This window comes from Mustela nivalis, assembly GCF_964662115.1.
Source record: "Mustela nivalis genome assembly, chromosome: 3".
NCBI classification, from domain to species: Eukaryota; Metazoa; Chordata; class Mammalia; order Carnivora; family Mustelidae; genus Mustela; species Mustela nivalis.
Window position 1 is genome coordinate 161,337,995 of NC_139022.1, and position 13,432 is coordinate 161,351,426.

A 13,432-nucleotide genomic window follows, 5' to 3' on the forward strand; every position below is an offset into this window, starting at 1 on the left:
TTACACACAGCACTTGAATTTTCCATAGCAGAGGAATGGAATTGTTGATTTACTTTTAGAAGTACTTGATTCTTATGAGAATAAACACACATTTCTCAATTAAAATTGTTGAATGAATAGACAATAAAAGTCATGACTGTTTACTACAAACCACAGTTATCTGATCAAATGATTGATAATATCAATAATCTTTTCTTGAATTATTTTGATTCCCAGACAGAATAAGAAATATGCAGTGCTTATATTTGCTATTTGGAAAATTGCCACGGTGGCACATTCATGTAATTGGAAAGTTTCCTGGCAACTATGTGTATTTTCAATAACTAAAAAGCATCAATCTTGTGACTTTTTAAACGTGGTTCCCTGGACAACACAGTCATATGTTTCTTCTGAGCACTTTTAAGCTAAAAGCAGAGAGTTCTGCAGTTTCTCAACCCGATCTTGTTGTTTATGAATAGCTAAACATGCAGTAAAAAGCTACTTGTTACCTGACTTCTGTTTTTCTTTAAAGAACATATCCAGTGGGGTGTTTTTTTTTTTTTTTTGCCCCTCATTATATTTGTAATAATGAGTTATTTGTCCAGAAATCAGAAAAATTGAGTTTGATCCAAATTGGATGGCTTCATGCTAAGTATTAAAAACCATTAACTAAAGAGTAGACTGGTTTTATAGACCCAACAATAACTAATAATACAACATCTTAGTCATAGTTGTGTGTTTCTAACATGTATTTATTTTAAACAACTTCATGTTCATGTAAAAATGTTTCCACAGCCAAGTTCACCGCCATAAGCTTCAAAAAAAAAAAAAAGAAATTTTAAATAAAGAAGTAAGATTCTGTATTAAATAGAAAGTAATCAGTTTTAAATTCTATATGCAATTAGATGAAAATGTCTTTTGATGTAAATAATCTAAAGCAAAACACCAAACCTTATTTAGATGAATATCTTATTCTGTATTTTTTTGTATAATTGAAGGATATTGTCTTCAATTTTTAATTTTTAATTATACATCAATGTGCCCATTCTGATTTATGAACATTTTACATGAATTCTTTAAAAAAAGTTTTCATTGATGTCTAACTTAAAATAAATGCCTTACAGAAGTTTAGAAAATCTACACATTGTTTTCATATGTCTTACCTGATCTAAAAAACCCAAAATTTTAAAGACGTAATCTCTTATTGCAAATAATTAAACTATGATCCCAACATAGAAAATGTTTATTGGTTGGGTGGTACAATTAAAGAAAAACTTACAATCTTTGTATGTTACAAAGCCCTGCTCTGTCGCTCCAACAGCTAATCCCCACTGTTCAGGGTAAGAATTCCATGGAGTGCAGGGGATATCCAAGTCTGGAATCTACACATCAATTTCCAGATCATACCCAAGTTACTTGGGACCCATTATTCCCTGCCCAGACATCCCTGAGCTTACTTTTAGGTCCAAGGAGGCTCTCTCCTACACGTCATTCGCCCAAAGGCCAGACATACCCACTGCTATATACATCCTTAATCCTGGGGGCAGGCCTAGTGAACATCTGTTAAAATACAACATAGATAGAATTTGTCCATGAAAACATGGAATCCTGGGTAGCATTTGCACACTGGGCTGAGGTATCCACATGAATGCTTGTAAAACTTTTTGACATGAAGAGTGAATGCTGGAAGATTAGTCTTATGGGCATAGGCAAAGGGCAAGAAATCGACATGCTTTGCATTTCCTTTTTCCTATACAAAACTTGCTTAAGGTTATTAAGAAGTTAGACTTCACAAGGTTAAATAGGAGCCTATATAAAGCACATTTTATTGTAGAATTTATTAATTTGATTTATAATTTTAAAAGATAGACATCTCTTTGTACTCTTTCCCTGAGTCCCAGATTTATCTGTGGGGCCATCTTTTTTGTGGTGTGTGTGTGCCCGTGTGAACCAAAAATTAATACACAGTGTTTTTAACATAGGAGCTATGTCTCTTACAACTTTGCCTGTCTTACAGCTAAGACATCACTAATTCTCCAATGGAAATGCAATAACAAGTTTATTAGAATTTCCTCAAAATATGAAAGTAAAAGAATTTTTCACTCACCGAAAGAGATGAGAGAAGAAATGTTTACACAAGCATGTCAAGACTGATGACATACGTCTTTGTCAGGAGTTAATTGCCTATGAAAATGGTTATTTACCAAGCAAAGCAAAGAAGGGAACTGTGTTTATTTTTATTACTTTTTCCCATTTAGAGTAAAAATCATACTGATATGTGAGATGCTAGTCTCATTGTTTAAGATATATGGATGAGTGTGTTCATACTGATTCAACTCTCATTTCAGGAACTAAGATAACTGACCCCCTTATTCAGTGATGGGACACGAGAGACTTTGAATTCTTTCAGCATTATGTATCTTTAGACATTATCATGGATGTGCTTTTTTTTTTATTTCCCCTAGCTTCATTCAGACCAAGATAAAGGAGATGGATCACTCAAATATATTTTATCTGGAGATGGAGCAGGTACTCTTTTTATTATTGATGAAAAAACAGGTGACATTCATGCCACAAGAAGAATTGATAGGGAAGAAAAGGCCTTTTATACTCTGCGTGCACAAGCTATTAACAGAAGAACTTTGAGACCAGTAGAACCAGAGTCTGAGTTTGTGATCAAAATCCATGATATCAATGACAATGAGCCTACATTCCCAGAAGAAATTTATACAGCTAGTGTTCCAGAAATGTCCGTTGTGGGTAAGTTCATTTATAAACTTTATCATGGTATCCCAAAAGTATAAAAAATGATTATCAGGAAATTCTTAAAATACTATAATCAGTCAATTGAAATTTCCTTTGATTCCCTCCAAAAGTACTTACTTAATTTCCTCATGTAGAAAACGAGTCAGAAAAAAAGATTAATAATCTCTTACATGCTATGGACTTGTAAGTCTCTACAAATAAGTAGATACTTCCCTCAAAAACCCAAGAAAATATCACTGAACTTCAGTAAAAAAACTATGGAAATATATCTTTGTCACAGAGATTTGTATAGCAGCTGTATGAAAATCTGACCTCAAATACAAACATTCAGAACACTATAGTTGTAGAGTCTTTGCATCCATAGCCTAGTTATAATTTATCTAAAGAATTTGTTATCTAGATAATACAAAAGGTGGAATTGATTAGATTATCTGATTCTTTCATATTAAGTATTTTGAAACATCTTTTAATTATAATCGTTATATATAAAACTCTGCTGATATAAATCTGTTATTCAAATAACCCAGTTGAAATTCCACAATCACATACTGATACAGAATTTAAAAAATTAGGTTGTAGAATCTGTAAAACAGAAGGCGTGAAAAACCTGTGAGTATAACATTCAAGATAATGGAATTTTCTTTTTTATTGGAAATAAATGAAAGTTGTATTTGTAAGCAAAAAAAGTTCAGACTGCTTTTTTTTTATTAAATAGAGATTGGCAAAAAGAGTAAATATCAGGAAACAATGATAACATTTTTTTAGAGACGTATATTTAGACTTAGTAGAATAGATTTATTTCTCAAATGTGGGAGAGGTCATATAAACTGATGAAATAATTCTGATACTTTTAACAGTTGCAGCAGCACATTTTCAACTCTGCATTTCTCAAAAGCATTGTTCTGGGATTATTATTTAATATTTACTTCACTAAATCCCAAGGACTTTGGCAATTGCTTTATTGTAAAGCCCTTTTATATTTCTTGAACTTTATTAAATAGCTTTTAATAGTTCATGAAACTTGGGATCATCTTGGATTGTTTCTAAATTTAGAATTTAATCTATTCATAAAATTGTATTCTAGAGCAGATGTTAATTATTTTTATAGTTAATTAGTGGAGAGGAGGAAAGAGGAGCACACCTACTCCCTTGTGATCAGATATGCCCTTTACACTAAACAAATCTATTATGTGAAAATGAATTTAAATATCAAACCTTAGCATTTGTAAAGTAACTGCATTTATTATAATCTGATATATTGTAGCATTATCCATGCATGCATGAAAATATACCTGTTGGCTAACTCTGTAGCTGAATTCACAGTTTTCCTGTAATAACAGTATAAACATGATTTTCATGTCAGTTATACATAAATATTTCTTTAAGAGGTCATTATTAAAGCCAAAATCATTTGAGTCTTCCATGAAAACCAGTGCTTTTGCTCCTCCTTCTGGTACTGTGCAGAACTAAGCTGAGTTTGGATACTTCAGGTACTTCTGTGGTGCAAGTCACAGCTACAGATGCCGATGACCCTTCCTATGGGAACAGCGCCAGAGTCATTTACAGCATCCTTCAAGGGCAGCCATATTTCTCTGTGGAGCCTGAAACAGGTCAGGAACCATGAATCAGTGTTTGTTAATTTAAATCTTTATGATCTTTATAAGTAGAAAAAAACGTGGGAAAATAAGAACAAAACATCAACTGTAATGCTTACTGAAGAGTGATGATGCCACAATTAAAGATTTAAGAATTCGAAGTTGAATGATTGAGGTGATGAAAATATACCTGTTTTTATGTTTCTTAATCTATGGGTTTAGGTCACTATATAGTACCTATGGCCCTCTTCAGGTAATAGAAAACACACACACACACACACACACACACACACAAAGGGTAAAATATTTACATTGAACCACGTTTGCAATAATTTGTGGTCTTAGTCAGCTACTAGCTGAGATTTTAATGATGATAACAAAAGTTCTTTATATTTTCTTCAAGGTATCATCAGGACTGCTTTACCAAACATGAACAGAGAAAACAGGGAGCAATATCAAGTGGTAATCCAGGCCAAAGATATGGGCGGCCAGATGGGAGGTTTATCGGGGACTACCACGGTGAACATCACACTGACAGATGTAAATGACAATCCGCCTCGCTTCCTCCAGAGTAAGCTGCCTTTCATGGTCTTTCCACAGGGCAAAAGCTTTGAACTGAGAAGAGAAAGTAAAAAGCAATTGTCAATCATTTAATTTTAAAAGCATTGAAAATGGGCTACAAATGTGAAGGAAAAGTGTATATGCTGATGAATTCAGCATATGTTACTAAAATATAAAAATTAAACATTTCAGACATATTTCATTTGGAAGCAGGGGATCTGTGATCACAAAACCCGCATCTATGACTGTAATCCAAGAACTATTTCTTCTAGTTAGTAAAAGGAAATAATGTGTTGTTGTTGTTGTTGTTTTTTAACAAAGCCATACTTCTACTATGAATGTGTTTATTTCTGCTTAGAATTTAATAAGAAAGAGTCTAACCTGAGGGTAAAATTTTTCAATAAAATGTCTAATTTGTCATAATATGAAGACTCGGCCAGAAATGGCTATATAAGCGAGAACTTAACAAACTAATCAGACTTGTATTTAATATCAGTGGGTCAGACTTGAAGTTACTATTTCTGTGTTTGGAATGGTAATGATACTAAGACATTTTTTTTTTTTAAATATTGAAACATTTTGTATTCCTGACATATTTAGTTATAAAACACTGAATCTATTCAGTGTTACTGTTTTCTATTTAGATCTATTTTTGTTATAAAATGAACCCTTCAAATTCTCAATGGAGATCAACAATTTTTTTTTTTAAGATTTTATTTATTTGACAGACAGAGATCACAATTAGGCAGAGAGGTAGGCAGAGAGAAAGGAAAGCAGACTGCTGCTGAGCAGAAAGCCTGATGCAGGGCTTGATCCCAGGACCCCGGGATCATGACCTGAGCTGAAGGCAGAGGCATTAACCCACTGAGCCACCCAGGCACCCCTTAGAGATCAACAATATTTAAGAACCATTAGCTTCTGACCATATAATATATGTATTTATTCTCCCTTTTTATACAAATTTGGTAGATATGCAACCAGAGAAGGTGATGTTGGATCTCAGATCCTTGGGAGTAGAGGATCTCTCACTCCCAAGAATCACAATTTCCTACTAACCTGAAAGGTCCTACACTTCAGGGCAGAATTTTATGTTGTTAGAAATGTAGCATAATATAAAGGCTGTAATAGGTTATAAGTCTTTAAGTTTTAACATTTGCTGTGTATTAACTTCTAAATTGATCCTTTAATTTTAGTTTGGTTTTAGCTTAAATACTTTTGTGATATCATACTAAAATGTAGCTTTTTTGTGATATTTATATTTTTATACTAAAGACTACAAAGCAGAAGAAATTAGGGTTATTTTGACTGTTTAAAAGCATTTTACCTCTCTTCTATGCTATTTTTATCTAATTTCAATAATTAATAATTAATAATTAAGTGTAATTAATTAATAATTAATAATAATAATTTCAATTGAATTGTTTAAAATCATGTGTGTAGATAAATTATAAAATTCATATGGAATGTTTTTGAGCACACTAATTTTTTGCTTATTATTTGTGATGATCCTTTTGTTAGATATTAAGTTATATGTCCATTAGGTCTTCTATTTTGGTGGTTGGCCCCAAAACACAGAGAAGAGTATTCATTCATGCTCTTTTCAAATAACCAGATTATAGCTCCAGATTACCTGTAGCGTGGGCAGGGAAAAGAAAACCAATAATAATCCTTAATAGTTCTTTTAGAATAAATCTCAAGACTAGGATTAATCTCAAGACTAATAAATCTCATGCTTAGTTGCATTAAAATTCAAATTTAACATTGTGCGTATATTTCTGACCACCTCTTAGCATGAATTTATTACCAGGAGAATGAACCATAACCAATTAATCTCATTATTCACAATAATCAAAGGTTTTTCTCAAAAAAGTACTTTGTCAATAATAAATGACCATTAAGAGCAGTATTATATTTTAAATGCTCAGGAACATATATACCCATATATCAAAAATGCAGCTTATCTAAAAATGGCTCATCCAATTAAGCAAATTAATAACTCGAATTAAAAGCAAAAATTAAATATTTAAAAAATAATAATGTCCAATGAAAATGAATTATATATTATTTCATATACTATAATACTTTTATTAATTCATTTCAAAATTATTTCCTTTACTTTTGTGAACTCAGAATTTATGATTGATAGATGATAGGAACATTACACAAGCCCTGACATAATTATAATAGTCGTAGCTCTGGTAATAATAATAATAATAATAGTAATATAATGATAATAAAAGGAAGCAGCAACATAACCTATTTTCTGAATAACATTTTTTGGGAGACATTGTACCAAGTTATTTATTGACCTATTGTATTTAATCCCAATAACTCATTCAGCTCGGTGTTATCTCCATTTTGGAAATGAGGAAACCAAGGCTATAGATGTTAAGGCCAAACTATAAGTAATGAAAGAAGTGGGTTGAAATCCATGTCCAACTCCAGATGTCCAGTACGGTACATTCAGAAGGATTTTAGAGTACCTTGTATCTTGTCTCATTATTTTTTAATTATAGACAGAAATATAATTTGTGGATTTTTATTTTCTCAATTATCTTTTCTGCTATGAATATTTGCATCCATACCTTACTATTGGGAACACTCACTCATCACAATTAGAATGTTACCTGGTAGTCTAACATCCAGAGAACTAGTTTTTAATTTCTAATCATTTTATTAAAAAACCAGGACACCCGGGTGACTCAGTGGGTTATGCCTTTGCCTTCAGCTCAGGTCACGATATCAGGGTCCTGGGATCGAGTCCTGCATCGGGCTGTCTGCTCGGCGGAGAGCCTACTTCCTCCTCTCTCTCTCTCTCTCTCTCTCTGCCTGCCTCTCTGCCTACTTGTGATCTCTCTCTGTCAAATAAATAAATGAAATCTTAAAAAAATAAAAAATAAATAAATAAAACAGTGTCTGGAGAGAGTTCCACAGTTTATGAAGACCATATGCAGGATAACATTGAGAACTCAGTACTAACCTATATAGACTCCTTGTTGTTATTATTATTATTATTATTATTATACCCAACATATGGAAAAGGTGAAGGAGATTCAGAGTGGAAATGATAAGGACAACAAACCAGTGCTGCCTAATAGAAATACAATGTAAACCAAAAAAGTGCGTGCCACGTATGTAATTATTATTTTTTATCAGCCATATAAAAAAGTTAAAAGAAGCAGAAGATATGTATTTTAACCATATATTTTCTTTAGCAATATTGTCCTTTCTACATATCAATATGACACCTATTAGGACATTTTAATAACCTTTTATTCCCCGTAAATCTTTGAAATACCCACTGACATCAAGTATTTTCTAGTTGGATCAAGTCTCAGTTCAGACTACCCCCATTTCCTGTCAATAGCTTCACGAGGGTGAGTAGCTTGACTAGTGGCGGCCATATGATAGGACATTGACAGAGCAGACGGTGGGGTCATTCTGCATGAGTTCCAGTGCTGTCCTCTTCACTTAGTAGCTTTCTCGCATTGGTCAGTTCAATTGAACCCTCTGCTTTTCAATGCCATTCAGTAAACCTGGATAGCAGTGCACACTCCATGGAACAGTGTAAGACTAAACCACTTGACATCTATGAAGCACTTGGCTCAGTGGCTGGCACTAGTGTGTTTATGGGTTCAGTAATGTTGATTTGTGCAAGTGCTGCTCTATTACTCTTGTTAGTCAATATTATAAAAGTAGCCTCAGAACTTAAGTTTCCATGTAGATTGGCTGATCCAAATTCAACATTTCCCAGAATGCTCATCTGTGGAAGATAAAAATCTCAGTCAATTGAAACAACAGCTAGAGGTGGAAACTCAGATGTCTTGCTTCATTGTTAACATTATTTTATTGTCTAGCTCTATAAGCAGTCATTTTCAGTCAGGGACAATTTTGCCACCCAGAGAACATTTAGCAATGTCTTGAGACATTTTTGCTTGTCTCAACTAGTGACTACTCCTAACATCCACTGGGTAGAAGATAGGAATGCTACTAAACATCCCCACAATTCACATGAGAAAGAATAACTTGGCCCAAAATGTCAATAGTGCTGTGGTTGGGAAACTTTGATATGTTACATGAGGATCTGTTCAAGTGAAATCATGAATTCATTTACCTAAAAATATTTATTAAAAACATGCTTGTACCAAACCCTATTATAAAAATGAGATATATGAATTCCCCCCCCCCAAAAAAGAAACGAAATTCCTGGTTTTTGTCACTATGACCTTTCATTACAGTAGGGGAGGCAGATCAGATATAAGTAAAAGCAATATGTACATACAAGGTCTTGGTTCAGTCATGGATAAAAAGACGAACCTGTGTCTGCCAAGGGAAGAAAAAGGGAAGGTCTTTTCAAGAGGTAATATTTTATCCAAACATGGCAAGATGAAATAGACCCAGCCATAGAAAGAGATGGGAAAATTCACCAAGTAGAGGTAATGGCATGTGAGAAACGCTAAGATAAGATTTGAGCGATGAATATCAAGAACCAAAGACGTTTTGGCTGAACCTCCAAACAACAGGAGGTTGGTGGGGATTAGATTGAAGAGCTCTATACTCACGGGGACTTTGATAATAGTAGATTTTTACTGGTATTAACAAACTTAGGTCAGGACTGCCTGATGAAGTTATCATTACGGTTTTGTGCTTTTAGAGGTGAATGGACAGTTGATGTTAATATAACATGGGCACCCACCTTTAGTATGATTCCAAAAGAGAGACAATGCGTTAGAAGCTTAGGGAACACCTGAAAACTGAAGTCCCAAAAGCATTTTCTGCTGTTTTGCTCTAGATACTAACCTGTATTTTTCACTCTCAAAAAAATACCTTTGTTGACATTGTTTCATAGTCCTGGATTAGTTCAAGTGACATAATTTATTTTTAAAACAGTAAGTAAAGAAAAAAATCTATTGCTTACCTTCTACTGGTAAGCACTGTGTTTGCACCTAAGCACATCAAGATTAATGTCTTGATTCCTGATTATGACTGGCTTATTGTCTAACGGGAGAGAATATTTCAATAGAAAATCATGAGTGATAAAGGAAGCTTGCAGAGAATGCAATAGGTGAACACAAGAGCAGCACTTATCCAAATAGGGGGGCGAGGGTCTGAGTGCATCATTTACAGTGGAAGGTTTTCTGGAGGGTTTTTTTTAACCTCTCTTTTTTCAAAAGGTTTGTTTATTTTAGGGAGGGAGAGAGAGAGAGCACAGGCAGGGGGAGGAGCAGAGGAAAAGAAAGAACCTCAAGCAAACTCCACATTGACTGTAGAGCCCAATGTGAGGCTCGATCCCAGGACCCCAAGATTATGATCTAAGCCTAAACCAAGAATCAGATGCTTAACTGGCTGAGAGCCCTTGGAGAACTTACCTTTTGATTTAATTATTTTCTTAAAACTACTGAATGCCATAAAGAGAGGGCAAGAAAAATTCACAAAGTTGGAAATCAGCAAATTTCCAATTTATGAAAGTGCATATTCTGCTCGGGGAAAAAAAAAAAAGATAAATGCTTCAACGTGTTTGTGGAGATTTTTTGATGATGAAATAGAAGATGGTTTTCATGTTTGCTTTTCTGTATTTTTCATTTTTATATATTTTGTAACTTAATGCGAAAAATCCCACAGAAAAATAGAATGGGAAGGACAAAAGTGACAGTTGTTTCCAAGAAGTCCAATTAAATGAGCACAGGAAAGCAGTTATTGGAATTTACATAATGGGAATAATCGTGGATAATCTTTCCCAATTGGTTTTAGTTGCAATCATTTGGAAGAAACTGGAGGATACTGAGTTGAGGAATAAAAGAAAAGCAGGAAAAAGGATTGAAGAAATAACGCCTATACTTTAAGAAGCTAAGATGAATAAGAAAAAAAAAATAGAAAAAGAATATATTGTAGTAGTTAGAAAAACATCTTGAATTAAGGGTGGCTTAGTAGGTAATTTCTAAACGCCTCCTTTCCGCCAGCCCCTGAGTGGGAATTAGGCTACAATGGTGAACGAGAGACCTGAGCTCCTGGTTGAAGGTATAGACAATAAAGTGATAAGGACATGAATATAATGTGAGGGCTGGTGGTGTGGCAAGTGCTGTGAGGAACACAGAGCAGTTAAGGGGTTAGAGAATGGCAGGGGTACTCTTTTAGGGGGGATTGTGTTGTGGGGGGCTTGTCTAAGGTGTCCTACATTATTTCAGAAACTGAAAATGCATAAAATTAGGCAATTTAGCTTTTCTAGACCTTAGGTCTGTACAATACTGAGAGTGTCGCAGTTAAGAAATAAGGTCACACATGTAAAACGTCTTCAGTAGTAAAGGCAATATATAATAGGTTCTTGATAAAAGTGGACCTCCTCCCCTTCCCTCTTCCTTCTCCAGGAGTATATCTAATATTTCTGATCTTACTATTTTCCTGTCTCTGCTGCTGTGCTGCTGTTCTTTTGTGGCCAAAGATTCAATAGAAGCACCTTAAGCCTGGAGAGACCTATAACCTCCCTGGCCACAACAAAACAAATGTGCTTGCCTCATAAGAACAAATAAATACTCGCATGAACACGGACTCCAGAGCGCCTTTTTCCCACTGGTCAACCAGTCAAATGTTCAGAGGTCCTTGAGTGTTGCTGTGTCACCGTGCTAACACAGAGAATGTCACACTTCCTCACTTGCTATCTGAGCTCCCGGTATCCTGCTGGAATAGTTGAGTGCCTTTCGTCCCATCTCCTTTCTTCTGCCCCTAAAATGGGAAAAAATAGGCTTCATGGAATAGGTCTATGAAAAGATTAAGTTGCTGAAACTTGATCACCGTTGGGCTTGGCAAAGACGACTGGGACGAGATTTGTGTCCAATGGCTTTTTTGTTTTTTAAAGATTTATTTATGAGATTAAGAGTCACTTATGGTTTGTCTCCCTCCCAATCCCATCTTGTTGCATTGATTCTTCTCGTACCCACTTAAGCCCCCATGTAGCATCACCACTTCCTCATATCAGGGAGATCATATGATAGTTGTCTTTCTCTGCTTGACTTATTTCGCTAAGCATGATACACTCTAGTTCCATCCATGTTGTCGCAAATGGCAAGATTTCATTTCTTTTGATGGCTGCATAGTATTCCATTGTGTATTAAAAAATAAAAAATTAATAAAGATTTATTTATGTATTTGAGAGAGAAAGAGAGAGAGAGGGAGGGCGAACGAGCAGGGAGAGGAGCAGAGGGAGAGGGAGACACAATCTCTAGAGACTCCCCCATGAGGGCAGAACCTGACCCGGGGCAGGGGAGGCAGGATCTCATGACCCTGAGATCATGACCCTATCATGACTGTGGCTGAAACCAAGAGTTGGACACTTAACTGATTGAGCCACCTAGGTGCCCTGTTTTGTTTTCTTTAAGCATCTCTTGGAAAATGTCATGATAACTGAATTTCATCCCCACCAGAGTAAGTGATTAAGGAATATCTGATCTGCCGAGGCCAGGCTGGTCCCACTAACTTTGCCTTAATAGAGCAGAGAATGCTGTCGTATAAGACTCTCAAATCCATTAAAAACAACGAAAGAGACATCAAGAAGATCCAGGCTTAGAGAAAAAGTATTTACAAAAGTAGTTATGCAGATGGCCAGGGTCCTATCCTGCAAGCTGCTACCTAGGTCTTGGCTCTAGTTTTTTAATGAGCGATATTTTATTGGGGTTCAAGAAGAAGGAAGGAAGCTAAATATCTGATATCCAGACAAGAAGCTCCAAACCACAAATGAGCCGGCTCAAGGGCACAGTTCAAGACCACAGCTCTTTACTCACATTTAGATGATTTCCCATCCTATCACAAACGAAAGACAGAGAGAGTAGATTATTTTCTCATCATCTTAACTGTGGGTATGGGCTCCTGAGAAAACCAACTGTCATAGAAACATGCCCCTCTTCTACTCAGTATTGAGTCACAGACATGTTTGCACCAAGCTTAGGTGGACAGGGAGGAGTGAGGGAGCAGTAGTTGTATATTTATGTAATGTCAGCTAAGCTGAGACTTTATGGGGGAGGGATTTATAAAATGCAAGCAAACTGAGTGATAGCTTTATTTGTGTTTATTTATCATTGACTCTCTTAAGATAAGTTTAGGGACATTATGTATGTAGATAATCATCAAATATATGAGAATTTGACATAATATCTATTACATAATTTTCCAGAGCTATCCCAAGTGAATTCATTGCTATCTATGATATTTTTGCCATGAATTGTTAAGAATAGTAACAAAAATCAGTCCTTCATCAGGTTATTAGTTCTGAAAATTAGCACAGATTTTCCCCTTTATAGGACAGTTTCTATGAAGATAAATTATAGGTAATGGGACACTTTGGGTGTGCAAATAAACATAATGAGACTCTAATTTTCTGACTATTTTAATACTATCTCTTTATATTCCCATCAAAATGTATCTAAAGATTATACATAACTATACCCAATTTAGAAGCAATAGTAAACAATTCCAGAATCACTCAGAGTCTACAGGAAGATTTCACATGTATATTTGCGTGTTTTATCTGAATAACCTAT

The 13,432-nt window shown here is 34.8% G+C and overlaps 1 protein-coding gene across 2 annotated transcripts in view; it reads left to right on the top strand.

Annotated features, from left to right (window-relative positions):
* The window catches only part of LOC309860869 (cadherin-10), a 175,001-nt gene that overhangs the window by 116,845 nt on the left and 44,724 nt on the right, over positions 1-13,432 (top strand). For both annotated transcript variants that reach the window (XM_082723309.1, XM_082723310.1), the window contains exons 3-5: positions 2,445-2,739; positions 4,236-4,355; positions 4,744-4,911. In XM_082723309.1, coding sequence (XP_082579435.1) covers positions 2,445-2,739; positions 4,236-4,355; positions 4,744-4,911 — 583 coding nt within the window. The remainder of the gene's footprint in view (positions 1-2,444; positions 2,740-4,235; positions 4,356-4,743; positions 4,912-13,432) is intronic.